Source organism: Pomacea canaliculata, linkage group LG2, assembly GCF_003073045.1.
Source record: "Pomacea canaliculata isolate SZHN2017 linkage group LG2, ASM307304v1, whole genome shotgun sequence".
Lineage (NCBI taxonomy): Eukaryota > Metazoa > Mollusca > Gastropoda > Architaenioglossa > Ampullariidae > Pomacea > Pomacea canaliculata.
Window position 1 is genome coordinate 7514100 of NC_037591.1, and position 27484 is coordinate 7541583.

The 27484-nt window shown below is 38.2% G+C and overlaps 2 protein-coding genes across 3 annotated transcripts; one reads left to right on the plus strand and one right to left on the minus strand.

Moving 5' to 3' along the window:
- Positions 1-6300: 6300 nt before the first annotated feature.
- LOC112557579 (ATP synthase lipid-binding protein, mitochondrial-like) lies at positions 6301-9340 on the minus strand. Of its 2 annotated transcripts, none has more exons than XM_025227527.1 (6): positions 9260-9340; positions 8973-9048; positions 8343-8405; positions 7894-7983; positions 7609-7705; positions 6301-6818 (listed from the first exon to the last, which is right to left on the minus strand). In XM_025227527.1, the coding sequence occupies exons 2-6, from the start codon at positions 9012-9014 to the stop codon at positions 6655-6657; spliced, it is 456 nt and encodes a 151-aa protein (XP_025083312.1). In that variant the 5' UTR covers positions 9015-9048; positions 9260-9340; the 3' UTR covers positions 6301-6654. The 2 variants fall into 2 exon arrangements, with proteins under 2 accessions (XP_025083312.1, XP_025083313.1); XM_025227528.1 differs by lacking the exon at positions 9260-9340 and adding an exon at positions 9178-9229.
- Positions 9341-9408: 68 nt separating this feature from the next.
- On the plus strand, positions 9409-23530 carry LOC112557577 (juxtaposed with another zinc finger protein 1-like). Its single transcript, XM_025227523.1, has 6 exons — positions 9409-9616; positions 10040-10112; positions 11258-11358; positions 11831-11927; positions 14198-14332; positions 14653-23530. Exons 1-6 carry the CDS (start codon positions 9517-9519, stop codon positions 15101-15103), a joined length of 957 nt encoding a protein of 318 aa, XP_025083308.1. The 5' UTR covers positions 9409-9516; the 3' UTR covers positions 15104-23530.
- Positions 23531-27484: the final 3954 nt, after the last annotated feature.

Consider the following 27484-nt stretch of genomic DNA (forward strand, 5'->3'; position numbering starts at 1 on the left):
GAAGCCATTATTGCTCCCAACATCAACAGCAACAACTGTTTGCATTCTTCAAGGAATCCGTAAACCTCTCAATAAAGAGTGTTTCCGTCAGACGATTATTTTAAGTCGATAGCTCTTAGCGGCACAGGCAAAGTATGTTGAGATAGGACTGATAAAACACGGCACAACTGACTGCTGTGACTGCTCCAACGATTTATGCTTTTGTGAAAACGATGTGAGGCAGCAGATGTCCACAGGCACTACCACCCATGGCAAATAAAACTGCTGGTTATTCAACAGAATTAAGCAGTAAGTCAGCGTTTAATAAAATCTCTAAAATATGCACTTTTGTATCAGTGAATATTTCTGTCAGGAGTTAGCATCTAGTCATGCCTGTATCACAAAGTGCATCTTCTGTCGGCTATCTCCCTTTCATAAAGGCCGCCAGGTGGTGAACATTCATGTGCAAAGGTGTGTTTTTGCCTTGGCACATTGATATTTTTATACAGTCAATCCTGACGATATAAGCTATCATCCAAGTATAAAAATACTTATCAAAGAATTTAATTAAACTATATACGTGAATATTTTTTTTTTAATTTAGAGAAGGTCCTAGAATCTTCCTTTTATTTCGCAGTTGAAGAAACAATCGTCATCGAAAAGAAATCCCACAACTACGACAGCCTCCTTCCCCCTCTACACACACACGTTTCCAGAAATTCGATTCTGCACTTTCCCAAACTAGATTTTATTTCCCAAAACCTTGCTACTGGTCATAACCAATACCATAAATTCACTTCTTAAACGACATAATCCCTGGACAGGAATGATATCAAGAACTATTAACTAGCGTCAAGCTTATCCTTCCACTCGCAAATATTGTAACATTCACTCACTTCCTGGATTGCTAGTCGCGAGCCTGCTTTTGTTGTCGGCTCTTGATGCCAATGTCAACAAATTTATTACTACATGCTCTTTGGTTTAAGTTGGTCTTTTTTTTTTTTACTATCCAAATTCCAAAGCATTATTCTGATTATTCATCCTTCACTTGAAAAAGTACAGAACATAATTGATGATTCAAACTATGTATTTCAGCAGTGCAGAGCACTACATGTGATGGAGTATGAACTTAAACATTAGGACGCTACATGACGGCAACATCGTTGTACAGAATGCATGACAATATCTGACATAAATTAGCCGTCTGTTTACTCATCCCCACGGCCAGCCTATCGAGCAAACATTTTAATAAGAAGAATTCTAACCACTGATATCCTAGAACCAATAATTTTTTTCTTATACACAAACAAAATTAAAGTTAAGTAGTACAGAGTGCATTTCGTCCTATTATTTAGTTTTACTGTGTTGTTAACAAGCATCATACTTTTTTCAAACGTGATAAACTTACATGGAATGTAACAAATAAAATGTTAAACAGTTTATTATTAAGTAGGTTTTAAGAAAATAAAATGGATTGTGTAAACCTTCTTACCAAAGGTACGGTGAACAAGCCAATTGTGACCAATGCTCCACTAGGAAATCCACGCGCGACTGGGACGTTCGCTGGGAACAGCAGGGGAAACAACCAGCGACAATCAAAACACTTTATTTATCTAGTTGCTTCCCTTTGTCCGCGAGCTCGGTAAGGTGAAAGAATTGTACATGTATTTTTAAATTGTGGCAGAGTTCAGCAGAAGTGATGAAAATAGTGAAGGTCATCTGCTTACACCAGAAATGAGTAACAGAGAGCAGTACTAAAATAAATGTGTATCTATCTGGTGCGTAAAGCAACAGGTATAGTCACAGGGCTTCTTCGATGCAATGTTGGTGGAATGAATGAACGCCTACATTTAATTGGGCACCTCGCTCGACAAGCTAACTTTCTAATAAATGTATTCCGTTCACACAAAAAAATATCAGAATATCCTACAATTTACAGGCTAGTTATCGCTGTCTCGTAGAATATGAAGACAGAATAGTTTAAGCTTTTACGAACTACAAAGCACACCTATCATCCCTTTTACGTGTCGACTGCACACCGATGTGAACAAGAAACATACAGGACCTCAAACTGTGATTTTCTTCTGACTAAAAATTAACTACTGTGAGTTTGTACATTTCTCCTGCCACTGTTCTGGACTGTTTCATGAGCCCGTGCCCTATTTTTGTCTTCTCCGTCTCAAACGCCATCATCATCGTGACTCTTGAACTTTCCTCCTGACATTCTTCCTGCTGCTTTAGATTGTGGGTCTCAGTGAGACAACAAGCACGGAATTGATTCTCTCATCTCTTATGTACAACCCTGCCTCCTGCTTCATCTATTTTCTTCGCTGCCACTCTGTTGATGTGACCTCCGTGACAAGTCATACGTGCGCCATTAGTTAACAACTTTGTTATTGGTGGCACCACCTCCACCACTACTATTCCCACTGATACTACAACTGCAAATCACAGCTGCAGCTCGTAGTATAACTGAGCTGTATTGACTACCTTTATGCTGACGGCATCCACATTGAAAATACAACGAATTCTTTGTTTTGAGACAATTATTATGTGTTTATATTTTAAACGCCTTGAGTCTGGCTGATGGAAAAAAGGCGCTTTACAAATGTTATTATTATTATTCTTGATTTTAAATGAACAACTAGAATAGGACACAACAATTTTCAAAAATGATTAATAAAAATCTGTTGTATTTCCATCTGTCATAGCCTGCGGGTCGATGGAAACGATAGCGCAGGGGTGGGAAAAGCTTTTTATTCGCGGGCCGGTAACATACCAAACACTTTCGCTGCTACTACGCAACAAATCGAGTGAAAATGGGATGGAAATACGTATGCAATGAGGTTCACTTACAGAATTTAATGTGAAAAGTGAAGCTTTTTAAATTCGCTCACAATAAAAAAATTTAACCGTCTTTCCTTTGAAGGCAGCCAGCACCGATGCTCTCTCACGACACGTTATTTATTTTTTCTGCTAAAATGTTACAGACTGATGATTTATCAAAGTCGTATTTGATAAATTAACTGTCAACCAAATTAACCTAACCTAAAGCTATTAAAAAAAAGTCTACTTCACATTTTGGCTGACAGGCCGGTCCAAAACGTCCACGCGCCGTCTTTTGCCCACCCTTGCGATAGCGACGCCGAGCAGCAAGGGGATACAACGCAAGACAAATAAAACAACGCGATTATTGAGTTGCTTCCCTTCCTCCCCGATGGATTGCTGTCAATGACAATGACAATGACAATTCTTTATTAATGAGGGGTAAAATAAGCAACTGAGAGCTTTTTTCCACTTAGCACTCGCCCTTTTCAGGGAAGGAAATTAACTATATAAATGAATTAATTAAGCATTAAATATAAAGAGATAATAAGCACAGAGAAGGGTGGATATGTACATAGTGATGGTTAAAGAAGAGATTAGCATATATTCACAAGGTCACCTGGAGTTGGTAGGAATTAGAGGGCTTATCTATATATCTTGAAGGTATTGAGATAGATGGCGTCGAAAGCAGGTCAGGGAGTGCAATTGTTTGAGATGGAGAGGGAGGCTGTTCCATAGCGCACTCCCTGAGAATTGCAGACTTGATTTGAAGAGGTCTAGTCTAGGAAAGGGAATATTCAGTTTTGGGAAGGTTCTAGAGTTATTGGAGGAAAATAGGAGAGAGAGTCTTGGCGATAGTTTACCCGTCAGTATTTTATACATGAAAATGCATTTGTTAAATTTGAGTCTGTTTTTAAGAGGAAGGACGCCTAGAGAGGTGAAGTCACGTGGGTCTAATTTCGGTTTTAGCAGGACGGCTTTGATTGCTCGCCTCTGAACACTAGCTAGAGGTTTCATGGAGGATCCACTAGCGGAGTCCCAGAGGGTAGAGGCATAGTCAATGACTGATTGGATGTGGGTGGTGTAGAAGAGTTTTCTTGTGTGAGTGTCAAGGAAATGTTTGATTCTGGACAGCTGGTAGACTTTTTTGGAGATGTTTTTACTTGTGGTGGAAATATGTTGGGACCACGATAAGTTGTTGTCAATGGTAACACCCATGAGTTTGTGGACCTGTACTTCAGTTATTGACTGAGCGCCTAAACCAGTCTAGCAGGGCCTTGAACATGGGCATGCTTTAACTGGTTAAATATTAATATTTGGCCAAGTCTGACTTAGTTTATAGCCATGTCAGCAGTAAATTTCAAATCACAACATAACCAAACCAATTTAGACTAACTTCTTACTATTTTTTTTCCTACTGATTTCATCCTGTTTTGCTGTGACACGATTTTGCTCAGAAATGTGTCCTGCAATTTGACACTAAGAATCTTTTGGTTTAATTGTGTGAGTCACAGCCTTCTGGGAGAGGTGCATGCAGTGTTAGGATAGCTGACCCTACCCTAAAAAAAAGAAAAAAAAATTCAGAAATAAAAATCTAGTATTATGTACAATACATCCAGTTTGCTATTATTTGTGTGTGTGTGGTAGCTTTCTCTCCGTTCTTTTTTCTTTTGCACAAGAAATACTTTCATGTTTTGTACATGATCTTTCAAATGATTTTCTAGAAGTATCATTGGCATCTTCAGACATAAATGATGCATCTAAAGTACAATTTGGTGTGACCACGGACGTGTATTGGTGGATTGCTGTCTGCCGAGACCAATGCTTAGCCTCTTGCCAATTTCTTCACTGTTATTCTCTGCAAGTATAATAAATGTGATGAAACCAGAAGCTTTGTACACTGCTGCCTCATGTTAGTAGTTAACTGAAAAAATTTGTCTGCCAGCAATACAAATTCGCAGTGTGAGCATGTGAACCATGGCCACATCAGTTTACTTTAGAATAATTGCCTTCAAGGTGGATCAAGTCCACTGTCACAGGTGACAAAAATTTCTCCTATTAACAAAGTAAGATTTCCAGCAAGTTTTAACTTTGTAGATTCCTTTGATAGGTAGTGAGTGATGTACAGGTCTCATCAAAGCTATGCATATCTATGAGAGAAACTACACCACCACAGACATTAAAAATAAGGACCTGGAAACTGGTAAGGACAATTTGAGAATATTTTCATGTGTTTACCAAACTACAGATTATGTCACTTATTTTATTAGATCTATAAAGAAATATAACATATGACCATTCACACGAATATGCATGGATGGAAGCCATCCCAACCTCTCCTTTTTTTTCACGATACACGAAGTTCACAAAATCTGAAAAACTAGTCTTAAAAATGGAATTTTCTCGAAACATTTCTAGTAAACAGAACGATTACAGTAACCCTCTATCCTTGCCTTAGGGCAGGGGTCTCAAACACGCGGCCCGCGGGCCGTATGCAGCCCGTGAAACATTTTTGTGCGGCCCGCGGTGTATATGTATGTTGTGCTTGGTGTTTTTTATGGGAACTACAGTTTCTGCTTTTTTATTAGTGACAGAGACAACGTCAACTTATTTTAATAAACTAAACTGCCTGTGCATGTAATAAACTACACTAAATGTAATTAATAATTATAAAAACTTTATTTTACATTTAACTGCAGTGACAGTAGTGTTCGTAAAATTTAATGAAAAAACATTTTCTTTTCGTGGTGCGGCCCGCTGACTGGCTGTTACATTCCACTGCGGCCCACATGCTAATATGAGTTTGAGACCCCTGCCTTAGGGTGTTCACTTTTTGGGAAATTGTAATGATAGGGGACATTATTTGAGGAATATTGTTTTACACACAAGGCAGGCAGCCCTGTAAATAGATGTCACATGCACAAAAAAAACAGCATGCCCAAATGATTTAAGGACAGCCAATCATTGTGAGTGGTGACTGGTGCTTATTCTTTGTGCCACCAGACCAAGAATCAAAATCATGGAAAATTTTATCCATAACTTAAATCAAGGTTGGATCACTTCACTGATGACCACCATGAATCCATGGTAATGACCTGAGGTCAAAGGTTTTAAGGCATGGGTACAAATGCAGTACCTGCATTACTTTCTAGAGAGCTCAAATGACGTTCATGAACATGACATACTACTATTTAATATGGGTGGACCAACAACTGATATGAGTTTTAAAGATGTTGGTATCCACAAAAGTGAACTGTAAAATATGTCTCCTAGAAGCTGTAAACCACATATCTGGCACTACATGCGACAACAGCTAGTACTTGGTGCAACTGCTAATGTCTTGTTAGAAACACCAGCCATTTAGGACACACTACACTTTCATTTAGATGCCAGCATTCCCCAAAACTAGTTTCGCCTGCTTTTTAATCAAGACAGCTGCTCAGGATCAAGCAAAAATACATTTATGACTCAAAAACAAACATGACACAAAATACAAACATGTTCAAAATCTCATTTATTCTCTCATACAACCCACAGCTACATAAACAGGTCGTATGTTGTTTTCCCTCTGTTTTAACTGTACAGTTGCTGAAAGATATGATTGGTTCCTAGTTACAATCTGAAGACTACATGCTTAGTTGGAGGTCAGCATAAATCCGTTCTTGGCCAAACCAGCAGTTTCTTTCAAACCAGTCTTTTATGCAGTCTGCTACAAGCTTTCAGCAAACTGCATACTTCTTTCATAACTGCACAAGTGCTTGGGCCCTAGACCTGACACCACACAATGATACAGCCACAAATTTATTTCAAATGGAAACTTTTGTCCCCATACTCTACAAAATGCCCTCATTAGAAAGCAAACAGCAACAGGAAAGCCATCATGAGGCAGAACAGACCCATGGCCTCAGACAAAGCAAAGCCCAGGATAGCATAGGAGAAAAGTTGCTGCTTTAGAGATGGATTGCGTGCATAGCCAATGACAAGGCTGCCAAACACACTGCCAATACCAGCTCCTGCAAAACAGATAATAATCAAATGGGGGTAAAATTGCAGCTATGTGGTCACAGGGGAAAAAACTTACATAAGGAAATTGCTACAAATATGTACATGTAAAGCCAAATGTTTATTTTTTTCAAATCAACATTCTTGCTCTTATCATGCAGTGTATACTGTCTATACTCTTATAAAGCACTTGTAGAGGACAAGCAAGGGCAAAACCTTGTGGATTGTATCCACACCCAAAACATGGACATCAATTAGATCTACTAATACAAAAGAAGCTGCATAACTTTAAATAGAAAGATGACGAAGAATGGTTCTTATAGTAGTAAACAAAAATATTAAATGTGTAAATATATATATAAAAAAATGCAAATAAATTTGTAATGGAAATCAGCTACGTAAACCTTGTTCTCCTGGAGAACTAAATTTCTTATTTCGTTAACTTATGAACGACTAACTTGATGGGAATGAAAACCTTTCCTGATAAATTTGCCATTATCTCATGCAAAATACCACAAGGTACAATACTGTACTGTATATGGATTTAAGCCAACAGAATTGAGTGATGATGCTCTATGGTCTAATTTTGAAAAAAAAATTTAAATATGAACAGGCCAAAGCAAGGAAGAATTAAAGACCCCAAGCAACATTTTATAAGCATATACAAACTATACTTTAACTCTGCCTTTGATAGCACTAACATGTTTATTAAGGACATAGGCCTTCAAAAGTAACATGTTATTGGAGAGAAAATTACAGTAACCAAATATCTTATACAACGTTATTTTAACCATTACATACCTGACCCAGCAACACCCACAGTTGCAGCTCCAGCTCCAATGTATTTTGCAGCTTGATCAATGTCTCTCTGAACTGCACTTGTCTGGAATGACCTAATCTGCAAGCCAGCAAACCACCAGGATCAGAAGAGGAATCAAAAGAGTGTGATCCTAATGCTAAACCAAAGATGGAATGAGTCGAAACTGTCAAGCATAACAACCCATTTATGTTTTTGACCTTTCGAAAGTAATCCGTAACATAAATGCTGCATCATTAACATTTGAAAAAAAAAGATGACGTACTCACCTGAGAAAGAAGAGCTGAAACTTCTGGGGCCGAGAAGCTGATGCCAGAACTACTGAAGGTAACTAAGCTAGTCTTCGGCTCTTTAGACACCTGTAATTACAAAAGGTCATCCAGGATTATGTTCTGAAAGGCAACCAACCACTTTTCCATAAAATAATCTCTCTTGATATTCCAGGAAAATGAAAGAAAATAAATTTACTGGATTTACTGAACTGTCGTGTACAACAAATAAAACAAAACTTCCAAGACTACACCGCTGTGGACCATATTTCATAAGTAACTTGTGACCTCCACATTTCCTACCTACACATCTATGGTAATATGCACTTAAAGAGCTGAAACATCAATTGACAAATGCTTAAGAAATCGTTCATAAAAGTTTTTAAAACAAAGTTTCATTGTTTATTTTATCAAGATGTGCTATGCTTATCCATGACAATGAATGTTACCTCGTGCCTGCTTGTCACAACTGTGCTGCTTAGGGGACGAATAACAACACGAGAACCTGAAGCCTGAAATACAGAACATCGAAATGAATCTTTAAGAATTACTTTTTCGATTTTTATTTGTCTATTGTATGAAAGTACAGGGAACTTTGAAAGTGTACCACAGCCATACTTGGAAACGATGACATTTTTCTTATTATGGCAAGGTCAACTGATAAAAAGAAGATAGTTATTCGAAGAATACAGTAAGAAAAGAAAATAAACGCTGACAATGTTTCTTTTACTTTGACTATAGTGAAGTAACTTAGAGAACAGCCATTCGAAGGTCATCAGGTCGTAACTGTCTCTAGGTTTACTTCAGGCACCTGCTTAAACGATAGCGACCTACTTAGTTCAAAGCTATGATTTAACATTCTTTCCTTATATACGGTGGTTATGCACACTCAAAACTACACGCTGAGCATGGTTGGTATTTTACGCCATTATTCTAACCAAACGACTTCATGTTTGCTCTTCTTGGCAAGCCGGTGCGAGAACCAACACGATAAAACAGTGACCTTCATGCAAAGACAACTCAAAAATAAACAAAATTTAGTCAATACGACAAATAAACTTAAGCTAATGTGCACTTACCAGGCTCCGGACAGCTGGTATGAATCTTGCACAAGCGTACATGTTGATGTGTCCAGCACTCGGCTTCTGTAATGTCCTGAAGTAGAACGAAATGTCCTGTACTATTATTAGGCGTCAAATACTTGTAAAATTTTCAAAGAACAGCTGAATTATTGCAAAAGATATAGCGAAGCAATTTAAGATAAAGTCAAAAAGTGAAACAGACTGTTTACAAAAAGTCGATGATTAGTACTATTTGTGATTGCGATAAATTTACAAACGACGCCGGTACCCTCCCAATTCCTTACCACAGAGGTGAGTATGAAGGAGACAGCACTTCGGCGCATGTGCACAACCATCAGTGGCTTCCGCCTGAGGGTCAAAGGTTGTTCGCGCCTTAGAGTAAATATATTTTTGTAAAAAACTTTTTATTTGAGTTGCTTAAGATGATGTTACCATTAGTTTAAGTTAAAGGTGTATTTGTTAAAAAAATCTCTATTTTAAAAAAAAACTGGTCCTTCACGATGTCATCGTGATTCCGAAAGTGAGGCTACACTCGCGACAAATGGCGGTGTTCCTTGTAAATAATTGCACATTTCAGGGATGTGGTTTAAAGTTTTCTTCACTTGTCGACTTGATTCAACACATTGAAGACACACATATAGGTGGGTTTTATCATTGTTGTTCTGCATTTTGTGAAATTAATATGAAATATGTTTGCTCTTCTACCAGTTATATGTCGACTCAGCTTTGTTTACATTCACAGTCGGGGTAGGGAAGAGGCACGTGGTATTTCGCGCCACCCTGTGGAGGATTTAGGAACGTTCAGCTAAGATACAAAAGAATAAGTTACAGTGTCCTTTGTCTTTGTTAAGTGTACAGGAGGGTTTTTAAATGGTTCAGTGCACCTTTCATAAGTTTGTAATAGCATCTTTTACTGTCGCCAAAAGAGAACTCACTAAAAGAGTACGCTCTTCTCTACCACAGCAACCGCTACGCACAGTACCGTACCTCTTTTGGAAAGACTCCGATGTTTATATTTGCAAACTTAGAACTAAAGACAAAGACTTGGGCTTGATTGTTTTCAGACACTGATCCACGTTCTCTGGAACTTCAAGAGCTAGAACGTCCCACCTCCTTGTCTTTGAGCTATGTTCTCAGGTACGTCTATTAATGAAATAATCTTTGAAGTAAAAGACATCTCTTACCAAAACGTTTGGTCAGTTCCTCATGAGGTAAACAGGTGCTGTCATACAAACTGTAATAAAATACAGTTCAATTGATGATGAGAAGTAATTATTGTAGAATAAAGAGGATTTATATAGCATCATTCCAAAGATTTGCTCAGCGCTTTACATAAATCATATATAGACTAAATCATTAACAACCATGCACTCACATTCACATGTAACAGATACACACAATTCTACAACATGCAATCATACATAAAGTAAATTACAGGTATCTGTCAGTTTCTAGCTTGATATGTTAAAGCCAACCCTAAGTTGCAGCCTCTGTGGGGAGAACCTTCAAGTAAAAACCAAAAACTTTTGAACTATAAAAAGCTTTGATTAAAATGAAGAGAGGGAAAAAAGTGGCCATTTTTTAGATAAGTATAAGCAAACCTGGGATATTTAAAGACATATTCAGACATTAACTCCAGGGAAGTAACAAAGAGGAAGTGAAAGCAATGAAAAAAGAAAATGGGACATTCATTAGATAATGGTTGAGGAGTTCCCTTAACTAGAATACACCAAAGACCTTTTTTTTCAAGTGGCAGTTTATGACAGTTTGCATGTCTTTCAAGATGCCTGTAATGCTCAAAGAAGTGTTACCAAATGCAATGCTGTTTTGCTACCATATTAATCCTTATGAAGTATTTGTCCCTATTAGAGCAACTTGTCCAGCAACATACTCATAAAAATATGTTCACAGAAGAGTCTAGCATGTGAAATACTAGTGCAAAAAATTCTGCTGCTTTTTACTCTGGCATAATCTGTCTTCTGTGACTAACAGACTTTGCAATCTGTGAGCAAGCTAGAGAGTGGTTATAATGGCTGTTGCTTCAGTTATAGACTTCTGACCACAGTGTCTGTTCCATTATGTCGTAGATCATATGTATTGAAGATAATAGTCACAAACTTCACCACTGCTATCTTTAAAAATAGCAAAGTTGTGCATGCTTTGATGCATCAGATCATTGGACCTGCATATTTTCACCTTGGGTTTGTAACCCTTTCTTGCACAGTGGACCTTTGGAGTACTGAAATGGCATACCTGAATTTTTGTGATGAATACATATGCAGGTACTTCACAGATGCTGCAAAACGTGAGCAGTGTGAACTGCAGAAGAAACGCGTTAGAGCACACTCACCTGCTGTGTCATTACCAGAAAGTACCCCAACAGGTGAATTGTCATGTTTGTGTGTGGTGACAATTTAAGTCTCGTGTGGTTTCAGTCCTTCCTGCACGTTCTATGTTGTATAAAATTTATTGTAAATGATTATTGTACATGCAAGCATAGGCTGATTTATATCTGTTTTTCTGGTGGCTGATCCTTAGAAAAGGAAAAAACAAAAAAAATCTTTTTTCTGTTCATCTTATCACAACAAAGCCATGGTTGAAGTCCTTCGATGGCAAACCAAAAATGTCTTTTGTTCATGTATGATTCTCAAAGCCTTATCTTTGGCTAAGTACATGACCAGTTCTATTAGACGCACATAATGCATCCATTCTTTGGAGCCTGTGCATATGAAAACAACTTTATTTTCACTGGGGAGACATCATGCTTATGTTCACACTCATACATATCCACAGCCAGGGTCATTGAAATTCAGTCTTTATTGGGAAGTGTTCAGGGACTTTTATTTATGTTACAGGAAGTGAAGTTGATGACGAAGAGATGAAGAGTGATGATGAGGACAGTGATGACTCATGGACTACACAGGAGGAACTCAACTCGGATACAATCATGAGGTACACTTAGTATGCAGCGATCTTTAGAAGTCTTACCCCCTCATAGTCAAGAAAATGCGTTTGTGTCATTGGTATAAACCATATTGAACAGTAATGCTAAGAACTTGGAATTCTTTATCGCTTTTATGGTTGCATTATGATGGTTGACCTTTAATGGAGATTTTTTTGAAAATGTCTCTCTTCTTTTATTATCATTGTTTGCAACAATTATATTTAGAATTTTATTATTAATAATATAAGCTTTATAAATTACAGGTCATTTCTGAGGGACTACACACACTGCTGTTTTCTGTCATATTATCAATGAAACTGTTATTTGCTATTGAATGAATTGCTTGGCTTGTTGTCATTGTCATGCAATTTAAAATTAGCATGCATTGGGGTTTTATGTATATGTATACATATAATGAACTTTTACAATGCAACTTTATTGATCCCCAGGGGCAGTTCAGAGTAGTGCTTGTACTAGCAATAATATATACATGATATAAAAGAGATAATATTGAAATAGTGTCTCTCACACACATTCTCTCCCCCCACACACACACATATTCCTAACAACAACAGATACAGTGGGTGACCACAGGCCACCTCAGGCTAGTACAAGAAAACGACCAGCAGAGTTTATCAAGTGAATAGCACTTGGAATGAATGAGCTGCAGTGACGATTGGTTCTGCATACAGGCATCACATACCTTCAGCTGACTGCAAGTGTCTCACATGCCAACGCATGATCAGAAATAGAGAGGATGCATGATGCTTTCCTGAGGATTTGCTGATGACAAAAGGATTCCAAATACCCCTGCCTGGTAATCTTGGAACAGATATTAACAAGGGAGACAAGACTGTTCCTGTTCCTTAGGGAGAGGCTGTGGAACCAAGAGATGAAAGACAAAGGGATGAGACTTTCAATGAAGGACTGATAAAACTGAGTGAGGGTGACCGAGCTGACAGAGAAAGATCTGAGTTTCCGTAGGAGGTACATACATTGTTGGCTCTTATGGAGGATCATGTCAGTGTTGATGTCCTATTTAAGCTTGTTATCAAAGATAGTGCCTAGATATTTGTAAGAGTCGACTACTTCGATGGCATCATCATGGATAATTAATACTGATGACTTCCTCAGGCCTGTTCGTCCGGAAGTTAAAAATAATTTCCTTAGTCTTTGACGCATTGAAGACAAAAAAGTGTTCATCACACCAGGGAACAAAGGAAGAGCACTGCTATGATCATGTTCTCTATCATACAGAAGGTCTATGCAGTGTAGTAATAAAGAACGTGATATGTAAAAATCATTGCAAAAGTGAAGATATAAATAAAACTAAGGTGAAATGTAAACCTTATTAGAGATATTTATCGAAGAAATGATTTAGAACAGAGGGATAGAAAATTCCAAATTATTCAACTGCATATTATCACCGACAATCTTCCTGATGGTCATAGACTGGATTATGCCCAAGACAGGAACACCAGTATCCAGTAAACCTTCACCAAACAGCTAGAGGACCTGGACTTTGCAGATGACATTAGTCTCCTATCTCATCGGCAGCAGCATGCACAAACCAAACTGAACAAGCTAGCGGAGGAAGCTTAAAGGTCAATAGAAAGAAGACCAAAGTGATGAGAATCAAGCAGGAACTTCTAATCCAACTTCAAGGGGAGAACATCCTGGAAACAGACCGCTTCATGTATCTGAGGAGCATTGTTAACAAGGGAGGTGGAGTGGACATTGACATCAAAAACCCCATCAGCAAGGCCAGGCATGCTTTCAACAGCCTATGCCCTATCTGGAACTCCCGAGGATTATCCTTCTGCAGTAAGACCAACATTTTCAAAACTAATGTGAAGGCAGTCCTACTGTATGGTTCTGAAACTTGGAGAGTGACAAACACCATCAACAACAAGCTCCAGACCTGTACCAACCGATGCCTGCACCACATCCTGGGAATAAGATGGTCTCAAGGAGTAACAAGGAATGAACTGAACTTAGTGGAAATTTTTATACGGTGCTGTGGAAAATAGATATTAAAAGCATTATTTTACATTTTTTATAAGTATATGTTTTACACATTATTAATATTTAAGAAAAGATATATATATCAGTTGTGTGCAGCTATACAATTTGTGGAATAATATTGAGCTTTTTAAAATGCATGTGTAGCATATCAGTACAACTGGTTTCATGCTTTCATATATTTTATCCCGTCCCAGAAATATGTTTCTGCAGCTCAAGCAGACACATCTACAAATAGTTTTTCCTTTGTTTAAAGCATGGTTGGCTGCCGGGAGAGAGTTACAGATGGAGATCGGCCCTATGCCTGCCCAGTTCCTGGGTGTAAGAAACGCTATAAAAATGTCAATGGCATAAAATATCATGCAAGAAATGGCCATAAGAAGGAGTCGAAGTAAGTTACATTGGTTTTAATGTTAACAATGTGAGTTATGTATTGGCATAGTATTACTGTTTACTTCAGCTTGGGATTTTTTAACATGTTGATGTTATTTTTTACAACAGCTTTATTCTGCAGAATATATTCTTATAGAAACAGTAAGATGTATATCAATACATCATTTTCCTCATTTCTTGGGCTTTAGGTGGGAAATGAAAACTTAAGGGTCATTGGGGAAAATTTCTTTTAATTGTTATTGTTTTATTATTATTATAATATGTGCATATTGTGTGACTGATCATTTAGTACTGAAAAGAATGTTTAATGTGTTTCAGGATAAAGAAGTCATACAAGTGTTTCTGTGGCAAAAGCTACAAATCATTACAAGGCCTAAGGAACCACAGCACTCAGCAGCACCCTACAGCTGATCTTCTTGCTCCACAGGCTCTGACACTAAACAGTTCTCTTTTGTCAACAAGAGCAGTACCTTCACCACCAAGCTTGATCAATGTCCGAGATGTTGACCATGTTCCCTTGACCTCGTCTGCATCCCTGGAGACTGGTTGCTCCTCTCAGCTAGCTCCGTCAATGCTGTCCCACCACAAGATAATCACCCAGGTAAAAACTCTTGCCATGGCAGCCGGGAAGGGTCAAGGCCAAAGCCCTGCTGCTTTGAGTTTGCCCTTTGCCAACCCAGTTCATTTCATCAGTCGACAGCCTGCGTCTGCTGCTCCAGTCTCTTTGGCCTTAAAGGGAGTGAAACTGGAAAGCAGTAGCAGTGTATAAAAATAAATCTGTGCTTTACAAATGAGATTTTTCTGAGATGGATTATTATGCCAAGTTTGCTTGCTGTTATAAACATGAAGATGAAAAATGAATCAGCCTGTGCCTAAAATATAGTAAGTCACTGACGCCATTTTATGGCTTTACCTCTTTGGTAGTAAGAATGGTATGTACATTACCAGATACACACAAATGCATGCATATCAATGTGTATATATATATTCATTTTCTCTTTTCCCACACAAAGAAAGCTTTCATGGTATTTGTAAGAAAACAGTAGGTAACAGCAGAAACTTCCAGCATTTTTTTTAATTCAGGGAAGTTATATTCCCATTCATTCTTGCTAGTCATCTTTGTGCTTGAAGATGAAGATGAAACTCCACTGCTGCCATTGTTACCTACTCAATATGATAGAGATGAGAACAAATTCTTCATCATTTAAAGTTTTAATATGATTAAAATTGAAGATTTTGCTAGTCAGTGTATGCGGTTCAATCATTAGTTCCAAGAAGCCCAGTAATATTGTCATGGGGCACCAGCGGCAGATTTTATAAACATAGTAAATTTGTGTCACTGTATGTGGTCATGCTTAAAGAGCAATCTGTGTGTAAGTCCTATATTTGTGTGAAACAGGTGATGTTTCATTGATAAATCTGCAGCTTATGTGTTGCTGTGTTGTGCTTAAAAAAAGGAGGCATAAATGGCCAGTCTAAGCTTTAGAGGTTGTCTTTCCTGGGTCCAACTGTAAAATCTAAATGTATATATTATATACCTATGCTATGCTTGCAACGAATGCTCCATAGTGCTTTATATTTGAATGATGAAATATAGTGCATAGTGGGAGAGAAAGTGTGTTTGATGAGGTGTGTGCCTACATTATGCCTGCAGTGAATGGTTGTCAGTTTTTTGTTTTTTTTTTAATTAGAATGACTAAATAGGGCTTTTTGTTGGTTGGTTTTGTTGTTGTTGTTTGCTTGGAATATGCTAATGAAAATGTAGATCGGAAGTTTTTCTTGAATGAGTGATTTGCTAGGTTGTTTTTTTTGGGGGGTGGGGATGGGAGTTATATTATGCAGATTGAGCAAATGATAATTCTTTTTCTATATATAAAATAAATTGGCTGCTATGCTGCAAAGCAAGTGTGCAACTCCTCAACAGCAGCAGGTGTGTACAATGACTAAAAATTTGCTATTATTTTGACCACATCAACCTAAGGTTCGAACAGGGGACGGGCTGGAATATGCACTTGCTTTTATCACAGTCATTGTCTGCTTGGCTAGTGTTAGTTAAAGAAGTATCCTTCACTTTCTATCAGGCTGCCATGCTCTAGATTTTTGATAATTTGTCTTTTGTGATTGGGGTTCATTGCTAATTGTACTGTTGGATCTAGGTTTGTTTAGAAGAAATAACATGTTCGGTGACTGTAACCGTTAAATAAAGGAGTTAAGAAAATATGTGCCGTTATTTTGAAATGGTTCTACTCATCATCAAATAAATTAGAGCAAGTAAATAAAAATAACAAAGAAATCTTGGAAAGTTAACGTGCTAACCTTCTGACTCTAAGGAAGAATACAATTTTTAAGCAACCTTAATGTTAAATGGATTTTTTCAGACTGCAAAATTCTTGAATATGAATAAAGTGCACATTGTGCTATAGTAGGCAAATACAATTGCATACTGAAGTAGCTAGATACAAAGCTTTCTTCTTAATTTCATGAAATGTGATGCCATTTTTATTCAGATAGTTTTAGGACAAATATGTTTGGCTGATAAAGCATTTCAGTGTCCTCTTCAATCGGGGAAATATGACTTTGTATGTTGAACAAACGAAAATGGCAGCTAGACATCAAGCTCATAAAAATGAGAACTGTAAAAGGTGTAGCAGACTTACAAAGACTGAGGTGGAATGCACATGTCAGAAAACATTGGCAGCTGCAATCTGCTGTAGCACATTGTTGCATTCCCTTTCTTTTGGCAGTGGTTGTGTAAGAATCACATAATGTCTTTTCTGCTTAAATCAGTCATCATTTAAATTATTAATTAAAAAGTGTTTGCAATTCTATTTAGTAAAAGGATAAAATGTTAGCTTATATTTATCTGCAGAGAAAAATACTGACTAGTCTGTATACATTTTGCTTGCTGCATTGGGATCACCACTTGTATTCGGTAAAGCATTTGTCATTGATTTGTTTACCTTTTTGTGTCCTTTCTTCCCCTTTATCCCAAACTGGGACTGGGAGGGAAGTTACATTGTCAAAACTGGTGATGGGGGCCAAAATAAAATGGCGACACTATGTGCAGTTATTGCAAGTCATATTCCCTAAGAAGCAAAAGATACGATATGAAAGGTTTTTTTTTTTTTTTTTTTTTTTTTTTTTTTTTTTTTGAGCACAGAACAGACAAAAGAGGCAAATGCAAAATAGGTGGTCTTTAGCATCAACCTGATTCTAGTCATATTAGATCTCATTGTTCAAGAAGCCATTGGAAATACTTTTACTGCCTCATGCCCATGTCTTATTTGTTGCAAGATGAATATGAACGGCTGACTATGCCCATTACATATTTCTGTGCTCTGACCTTGGTCTCAAAGGTAAACAAGATCTTGATGGAAAGGTGTGACATTTCCCCCCTACCCCTTCCTTCCCATTCATATTTCTAGTCAATTCCATTTTCTTGACATCATCCTAAAAGCATTTAGACCTCCAGGATGCATTATTTGGTTAAACTACCATCATGGGCAGAGCATTAAAATAAACAGCTTAATGTTTCATGTACAGATACATATATGCCACATGTGCATGCTAGTCATTAACATTCGGGATCAAATGTAATGCATAAGTGTTGAATATATTGAATCTCAGTAATTTGCAAAGTTTAAAAATCTAAGATGTCTTATTTCTAAGGAGATGATTCCTGTCTAGATTCTGCTACAAACCAAATAAGTGTTAAACTTATTTTAAGTTTAACTTCTTCTAAATAAATGAAACCAGAATTTATTATTGCACACATTTCTTTCTCTATTTCTCTCTCAGTAACATTTAGAATTTAGACTATTATTGTCAAAGCCTGAATTGTCTTTTCCATTAATGTATATTAGATTTAAGATTTCGCCTTTCAGAGGTACTTTTGAAAAGTGTAAGAAAGACCTCATGTCTTTAACCTTAAATTTTACCATCTAGCACATGAGACCAGTCTGTTGAAATCAATGGAATTATCAATATTTGAACCTCTCAGACTTTGTTCATGTTCTTTATCTTTTTGTGGCTGAACAATATTAATGTGAGAATTTCAGTTTTGTGGTTGGTTTAATTTGGTTTATTGCATCTTATTTGTTATGGGTGATAGAACAGACGTATCATTTCTCAATAAAATTAAATTCAATTCAAATAAAAGCAATTGGATGTTTCTGTCATAGTTTTGAGGCATTTTAGTTCGACTATACTCTTAAGAGCAAGATTCTTTTTGAAAGATTTGTGATGTATACTGATGTTTACATGTACTTCACAGCGTAAACAATGTATTTATGTTTTTGTTTTAAATGTCAGTACCACTTCTATTCTCAGAATGATTTCTATAATAGCTTTTTCTTTTCCCAGGCCTTTATTTGTTTTTTTTTCCAGTTATCATGCTCCTGTGTGATTAGAAAAAAGATATTATTTGGCTTTACAATGGGCAGAGGTTTTGCAAAGTGATAGTTTTATCAACTTTAGCAGCTTAAAGATTCTTGCATTGTGTTAAAATGTGTAAGGTTAAGAGAAAGTCTAGCAATTATTATCTGGACAGATTGTTCTTGCTGATTTTTCCTGTCAGAAAATTTCTATTCTGCATTATTATAATTCTCATTTCAGGTTTATTTCATGTCTTTTGTCCTCCTCTTTTACATCTGAAGAACCTTTTTCAAACTACTTATTCTTTCCACACTGCCACTTTTTAATTCTTCTAGTTCTCAGACAGTCAGTCAGTCAGTCTGTGTACCTGATTTCTTGACATACTATTTCACTGTTTAGTATTTTATAATTTCTTTATTTTTCCATATGCTCAAAACCATGAGCATAGATTGTGTGAATATTTTGATTCAATTTTTTTTTACAAATTATTAATGTATTAATGCTCGAGACATTTGTTCTTTAACAGTATTGTTTTGGAAAATGAAAGGCACAGTAATTAGGAGAAAACAGCTCAGTAAAATTTTTTAAAGGTAATATTAACTACCTGTCTCTTTTTATGAAGTAACAGTTAGCTGTTAACATAAATGCTCCTTAAACGATCTGGTTACATTTGAAAATGATTCAGTATTTTTTTCCGTACAGTCTCCACAAAGACATGATCTCACAAAAATATGATGTTTCTACTTTATACCCGGGCGCGATGTTGCTACTTGTACCTGAGTGCGGTGTTGCTACTTTATACCTGAGTGTACCAACAGTAGGAAATAAGATTGGATGTCCTAAATTCCATAAACACAGTACGCATATCAAAGATCCAGTTTATATTTTACCTGCAGAAAAAGTGAAACAATTTTGTGCTCTTTCTGAAAAAAATGAGGCCTTGATGTTTCAGAGATGGCTAATATGTGGATGTGTTCATTTATTTCCATGCCTTTATTTTTAGAAATAATGTCTAGGCAAATCATTATGTGTTGCTGGTTTTATATTGGGGTTTTTTTTAAGTCTTTAAAGTACAATAATTTTCATGCTATCTGTGTGGTAAACCTGGTCTTATGTGATTAACCTGTTTGATGCAGAGCTGTATCTTATGTTGCTTTTCGCAAAATATTCCCTGGTTACTTGAAACAAAAATGGACAAAATCTCCCGCGAAATAAATCTTTGTGTTTTGAAAGAGTCAGATACAATGGCTAACTGAGACAACTTTTATGCTTTTGAGCATTAGATATGCCTTTATCTGTTAAATGAATAATAAAAAGTAAGATGCGGTAAGAAGATACTTCAGCTCAAAGAAGTGAATTTTGACTTCTTAACATATGAAAGGGAGCAGTGTTAAAAGCCATTCATTATTGTCAACAATGTTAAGCAACTTTCTGTGTGAATATTAACTGTGGCAAGTGCATTGCCACAAATGTCTAGAAAGTTCCACCTTGAATGTGTTTGCACTTATGGTATCGTGTCTGCATTTACATGCCAAAATTATCTTTCCCTAGGGGACAGTACTGAAGAACGTGTGTGGTTTGCTTGTGCTTGGGCATTTTGCACATTGTAGGTCTCACATTTTCTCTAGAGGTAGGTGTGGAATCGTCAGTGGGAGTAGATGGTGGTCATTATCCTTCCAGAGAACTAACCTTGATCAGCAGGAAGCATTTATTCTGTAGAAGACGCTTATGGTCTTGATAGGAGTTTTTTGGTTATCTTGACTAAAGCTGCTGGAACAAAGGTTATGTGTTCCAGGCTGATGTTTATCTTTGGTATAATTTCTTTTGTTGTCATAGCCCTCTAAGAACAAATCTAAACTTTTATTTTTGGTTGTTGTTTTATTTTTTAGTGAGTAAATAAATTGACATATGGTTGTTTTTTTGTTTTGTTTTGTTTGTTTTTTTTGAGAAAAAATATCAATGGTTTTTAACTGTTTTTGTTTCAAAGAGCCATGCCATCTATTTTGCCATTTGGCTGGGCAGTGCTTCGTGTGTTACAAGTTTTCAGCTGTGAATTAGAAATTCATGCCCTTCAAAAATGCGCTCCCAGGTATTCGCAGATTAATGACGTCTTTAATTGGAAAGGTATTATAAAGGGTGATTCTTGTTTTTTGCTCTCCTCCACTGCCAAACCTTGTGATTTTCAGTTCAGCAATTTTAGATCAGTAGAAAAGGACTTCGTTTAGTTGTACTTTTTTTAATAAGTTGTGTATTCCTTTTTTTTTTTTTTTAAACTTTAAGGTGTACATAATTTAGCCACTTTCAAAGTCTGTTTAAAAGTGGCTTTACAATAGTGTAGGACCTCAGAGTGACTGCAGAATAATGCAGCAGGTTGAATCTGCAGATGTCCAGCATGAAGCAGCTTTTGTGAGAAGTGGTGGGTTTTGTGGATGCGTTTGTTTCCCCTCACCTATAGCTTGAATGTATATTTTGACATGCTTATACCCACCTGTACTTTTATTGTTTTGATGTATGCCAAGTACAGTATTGACAGTGGCCAAAGCTATTGTTTCCCACCTAATTCTCACAGCTGCATGAGTATACATACCATGACCGTGATAAAACTTTGGGAACAATGTCGTCAGTTATTGCCTTATTCAAAATTATTTTCAAAATCCATTATACCATGTTTCTACTGTTTTGTACATTTTTATATACTCAGTGTTGTTGCAATGGTATCAGAATCAATAGAGCAATGATTTGTATTAAAATCATGTATGTACATGATATGTGAAAAGGAAGTTAGGAAATGTATGTGTACAAGCATGATGCATCCATTTGATTTTGTAACTCCTAGTAGTCTCTTTTGGTTAATGTTTTTGTTCTTGTCATTTATATTTTGTTGATTTCTGGACATCTGTATGTTTCATTCTTGAGTATTGGACAGTTTGTGAAGAGTCGCATGGCACTGGTAAATGATATACATTATATTTTTGCTCTTTCAAATCACGTTTGACAATTTCTCTTTTTGTTACACAATGTACTGTTTTCAGAGATGTGTCATTTTTTTTTCTTCTTCACTTGCAGATTATGTTTATGACAAATTGTTTCATGAAGCCATGCATTTTTTCAGTAAATATTTATATAAGTAAATATTTCATGGCCCAGAGCAGATTGAATACATGTACTTTGTAATGTGATAACGTGTTCTGCTGATATGAGTGGAACAGGTAAAGTTTGAAAGTTTAAATGTCCGTCTCCCAGATACTGATTTCCTATCTCCACACCTCATCAGTTTGTTTCCCTTCGCATACACCATTATTTAGTGGGCTTTGAGTTCATGTGTACATTCTTTTTTAAGATAACCTAACATTATTTGGATCAGGAATAACTTATTAACTTTGCTGTCTTGTCATTTGAGAATCTATCCTTGCAGCAGGTTCAGTCCCCTGAATTATTTCTTTTCCATTTCCCACTCCAACACCAACTTATTTTAGGCAATCTTTTTCGGGTTCTAATCTGTTGAATTTGGTTCATGTATGAAGGCTCCATTTTTATGAACACCTTAACCTATTTGTTGTCAGTATCCATTTATGCATTGTGTTAAAAGTAGACTGTGACATTGGTTTGTATACACTGTGCCATGCAGTATGTTATTAAAACATGCCAAAAACATTTTTTTTTTTTTCTTCTTCTTCTTCTTCTTCTTCTTCTTCTTCAAACAGCAACAAATTTCAAAGGCCAACAAAAACATGCATCAAGATATCATTATGAAACATTTAGGCCACAATCAGTTGAACATCATGCTGGATGGAATATGGAAGTAAGCGTTGGGAGAGGAAGACTGGAAGGTGGGTGGGAGGTAGGTTTGTAAGGGTTAGCAAATCCTCGGGAATAAAGCGCCAGTTGATCTTGGACAGGATATCAGAGTGCTCTCGGGTTTGAAGTGCTGACAATAATTTCCATTTCCCTTGTAATCTGGTGGAAGTATTATAAAAATCGATGCCTTGTGGTGGTGTGTAGGCTATAACTTTTCTCTCGTCTGTATGCAGTACATGGATAGAGTGACTGGCAAGGACAACACAGCGATCGATTGGTAGTTATCGGTACGATGTTATTTCGCCAATGCAGTACAAATAAACTAAACGGATTTTATTCCTTCTTTGCGAATCCCATTTCCTACGAAGGCAGTTGCACGATTTTTTTTTTTTATTTTTTTTTACACATCAAATTTCACTCATGCTTAACTGCCCGTTCTCTGCTTGGATTAATTGTTCAGGAAACATTTTCGATGAAACTCTCTTTAAGTTTTAGAAAATCCTGCTAGGCATCAGGAAATAAAATGCTGTAGCCTCTTCAGAACATTCAAACGACATTACTATGAACTATATATATTTTTTTATCACACACAAAGGAGAAAAGGGCAAAAATATTTGATGCAGAAATATATCTGCCTTGACGGAAGTGTGTACTGAAGGGAAAGCGCATGCGCGTAAATGGCCGTCGCTTTGCCCGAAACCTACGGCAGCTCGCAGAATTCGGGTATTGATTTTTCCCTCTGCAGTCTGCGCACAGCCCGAAAGAGCAATCGAAGGAAAATTGCTCGCAGTCTATTTATAAACTATTGGCAGTGCGCTGAACAGAAATGTCTGACGATGCGGCTTTCTTGACCCGTACTCACACGTGCGTACGCGGTAACAAAGCTAATGGCCGAGTGACAGCCTTTCAAATTTCCTGTAAAATCCTTGTCACTGAAGCTTCGCAGCTCCAGTGATCCTGTGCGCAGATCGGAGGCTTGGTGTCGAGTCTCGGGTTGGCAGTTGAGACGGGGTTTCCGCACAAAAAATATACGTCCAAGCTGCAGAGGCGGCTTAAAGTGAGGCACAAAGTGCATCCACACGGGATGAAAACAAAGATGGCGAAACGGGCGAAAACAGCTGCGCAAGATTAAGGTACACGAAGAGCACAGACCCTGCAACCGCTGTCCGTCACCTATTTGGGTAAGCAGCGCAGTTTCTTAGTCCTTCTGTAACCGCTAAACGGTTTAAAAACCAAAAAGACTGCAAGAAAATTCTGCTCACGCCTCGTCAGCCATGCTTGGCTTTTCTCCCCCTACAGTCCCACTGCGGTCTCCAACGCAAACATATGTGTTTGGTTAGCTGACGATTATGTACAACACAACCAACCTCACTTGGTAAGGTTAGTCATTTGGCTTGTTAGCGTTGTTGTTGTTTCTTTTAGTGGGTATTTTGTTAACTGGTTACCAATATCCTGGTGGGGGAGGAAACGAGGCGTTTAAAGTAGTGACTACGCAGACGCCGGATCCATTTTACAATAGTTGTTCTACGCTTTCATTCACGTATCCAGTGTCTCGACGATCGGATTGGAGCTGCAGTTGTGTTTAAGTGTAAACATGTTAAATGCATGTATTTGTGCGCTCGATGTGTCTCCATGACAGCGAAGCGGATGGTAACTCGATTTAACCAACAGCCTAAACAGACCGCGTTTTAAAATGGAACGGGTCAGTGGGTGAAGACAGGAATTTCCCTGCACCCGTTCCAACCGCCGAGATCAACGGGGATGTGATCACCTCGTGATGGATGAATGGGGGAAGGTTCGTGGGTGGGGTGGGGAGTGCAAGTGCATCGGCTTCTCACACAAGCAATTTCATTCGCCATTGGTTACATCCACGAACTTTAATGACGAGGAGATAAAGGTAGGGGGGAGGAGCTGGTATTTCTTTTTCGCTGTCTGTCCTGGCAGGCAGACTGACCGGAAATACAGGTCAACATTAATAAACGTTTGCACCGCCCGATCGGAATGCGTGTTCTTACTGTCTTATGTTTGTTACACGTTCTGACAAGAAATATTGAAACAGGGATTCCTTCCAGAAATGGTGTCTCAGCGCATCTGTCTGGAACTGTTTATACGAAGATTAGTGATGTGTTTACTCCGTCTTGAAGCGTGCTTCTTCTGGAAAAAAATGTGTCTACCTTCACGTCTGAAAATTTGACACAGGGATAGAGTGAAAATCCGTATGAACGGACAGACCGCCCGCATTTAGTTTGAGGTTTTGAAATTATTTTGATATTTTTGCATATTTTGATCAGTCTTTATTGATAAACCGGGAAAGTGCGTGAACGGTGCATAGTTATTTCCTTACATGTTTGCTTCTTTCAGTGTGGCGCAGGCTCGTTTTACCATGAGGTAGTTACTTGGTACACATGGAGGGGTGCAGAGATGTTCTGCGTATTTTTGTCAGAACATTGTGTGCATAATTGTTAATGATTAGTGTAAATCACATCAGCGAACAGCTGTGGTTAATTTCACACTTTTAAACGCAACGTCGTTTAATCATGCAAACAGCCTTCCTAATGAAAATGTCTCGCATTTAAAGGCACTCATGTTAATCTCCTAATAAAAAAAATTACAAAATTTCTTTTTTAAATATAAAAAGAATTATTGCTAAGTGTGTCGTCAGATGCCATCTGGAAATATATCAGATAGCATTAGTAATGAGCTCGACAGCTGTCATTAGGACTGATATGGAAACCATACTTTGAATGGCTGCTATAAAGACAGCCGGCACGATGAAAGATAAGGGTCTTCATCTCATTCCCTTTTAACTACTGCTTTAAAGATTTCACATATCTGGTGCCATCAAAGATGTGAACTTCTGTCTTCTCTCTCCTCTTTTCTTCTTTCTCTGGAGATTTACCCAGTCCTTGTGTTCAGAGGCAACGTATGAAGAGAAAATGGTGCCTTGAACCCTGACCTGCCTAAATGCAAGCACTGACGAGGCTGCAGACATGACCTTACTTTTTTTTAAACGACAAATAATCTTAGGGAAAATGACTATTCTGGTAAATCTTCTGTACATGTCTGATGTCCATTTATTTACAAATAATGATAATGCTTATCAGCAATTTCTCGATTGAGAATATAAATAATATGTATAGCTTGCATAACACCAGTGAGTATTGTCATGGATGGATTTTGCGAGCTCACACGCAGTGGTGGGAGACTTCGCAAGCCTCAAATGAATCCAAAAGAAGTTTCAATCTTTGTTATCCATTATGAATTGGTAGATACTGTCCTACATCTACAATGTCATTCAGAGATTTACTGACCCTGCCAGTTTTTGTATCTAGCGGAGAGTAAAGTTTCTCAAAGTGAAAATCAAAAATCATCAGAGGTGAACAATACTGCAAGACTGGTTGGGCTGGACATATCCATTATGACCTGCAGCGCCACTAGAATAACGATCAATACACAGAAAAATGCAAACAAAGGGAGATTGTAAACCTCAATTTGATGATCAAGAAATATAAATGTATTGCTGAATGTGTTATAATTACTTGACATTTTGCTACACAACCTGTCTGCCGATGATTGGTCCGACAGTTTGAGAAGAATTTTTTTTAAAGATTACTTTCTTCTAATATCTGTTCGCACACAAGCTGAATGCTCAAGGAAGTTTGAGGAGTAAGGTACACTTCTACATGTCATTATTTCCTTGGTTTTTCTATGTTAGCACTCAGATGAAAGCAGTAAAACTACTGACTGTTGCAGGAGAGCATGGCGCGCAAAAGAAGCAAGATGGCGGCCAAGCTGGACCAGAGTCCTGACGGCTCCTCTACCTCGTCGTCTTCCTCCTCCTCTTCCTCTCCGCCGTTGTCGTCCCCCTTGTCCTCCTTCTCACACGCCCTCTCTGATGTTCTTCGCGCATCCCACCGACGCCTACTGACGCCGCGCGCGCTGGACAACCTAACACAGTACGATGCCTTGCCGGTGGGTGCGGCTGGAGCCTACGACCCCGCCGCCGACGAGATCGACTACACCTGCCACCAGCACGGCCGCCACAATCGCCGACGGCTGCTGTACCAGCAGTTGCTGGGGCCAGGGGAGGAGGCGCTGGATGAGGTCGGCAGGACTGCTGCTAACCCAGCAGGGTCACGGCGGAAGAACCACATCCGGGGCCTGCCGTCGGCGACAAACGGCGTGGCGGACCTCGCTGACCCCGACGGGGACGTGGGCTTGGAGGAGGGAGAGCTGTCCACGGACACTTTGTATCTCTTTCTGCTTGTCTTCGCCTCTTCCGCGTTCAGCATGTGGGCCGCCTACCTGGCCCTGACATAAGCTAACCCTCCCCAACTTCCCTCCGCCCCTCGTCTGCGGTCAGTACATAGACGTGGGGATCACGTTCAGACGATGAGATCACGTTTAGTCACGCTTAGATCACGTTCAGCTGAAACTGGAGTACCGTACTTTTTTCATTGTGTGCTCAGAAAGGAAGCGGACTGCATTGTGATGCTGCTGTCCGAACACTGTGATATTGATGATATTATTTTTATTTTTATTTTTTTTCCTCAAGTAGTCAGTCTGAGGAGGCATACGATGGATGAGATTACGCAAATACTCAGAAAATGTTTTAATCCTAATTCTCTGTCGCTGAGCTCACTGCACACGCAAAACTTGTACGTCGAGGGAAACTGCTGTAGGTACTGTCTTATAAACCACAAGATCAGTTTTACACGCACGCGCGCGCGTGTTGAATCTGCTGATAGCGACATTCAGCCAGCACAGATGTCTTTAAACGAACCCGAAGATACATGTTAAGGTGCAGTAATATAAAGCACAAAAGCTGAAAGTTGACAGCGGTATTGGAGGAGATGGGGTGGGAGAGGAATACACAAATGTCGAGAAGGGAGTGAACTTTTAGAGAGGATAGGCTTCATGATAACAGGCCTCCTATTCATGTCAAGCCGGTAACCGGCCTTACCCGCCTGTCGTGGAC

Coding starts and splice junctions, on each gene's coding strand:
- LOC112557579 (XM_025227527.1), bottom strand. CDS start 9,014: ATGTACGCTTGTGCAAGATTCATACCAGCTGTCCGGAGCCTG. Junction 7,984..8,342: donor TTGTGACAAGCAGGCACGAG/GTAACATTCATT, acceptor TTGTAATTACAG/GTGTCTAAAGAGCCGAAGAC. Junction 6,819..7,608: donor TGTGGGTGTTGCTGGGTCAG/GTATGTAATGGT, acceptor TCTGTTTTGCAG/GAGCTGGTATTGGCAGTGTG.
- LOC112557577 (XM_025227523.1), top strand. CDS start 9,517: ATGGCGGTGTTCCTTGTAAATAATTGCACATTTCAGGGATGTGGTTTA. Junction 9,617..10,039: donor CATTGAAGACACACATATAG/GTGGGTTTTATC, acceptor GATTGTTTTCAG/ACACTGATCCACGTTCTCTG. Junction 11,359..11,830: donor ACCAGAAAGTACCCCAACAG/GTGAATTGTCAT, acceptor TTTATGTTACAG/GAAGTGAAGTTGATGACGAA.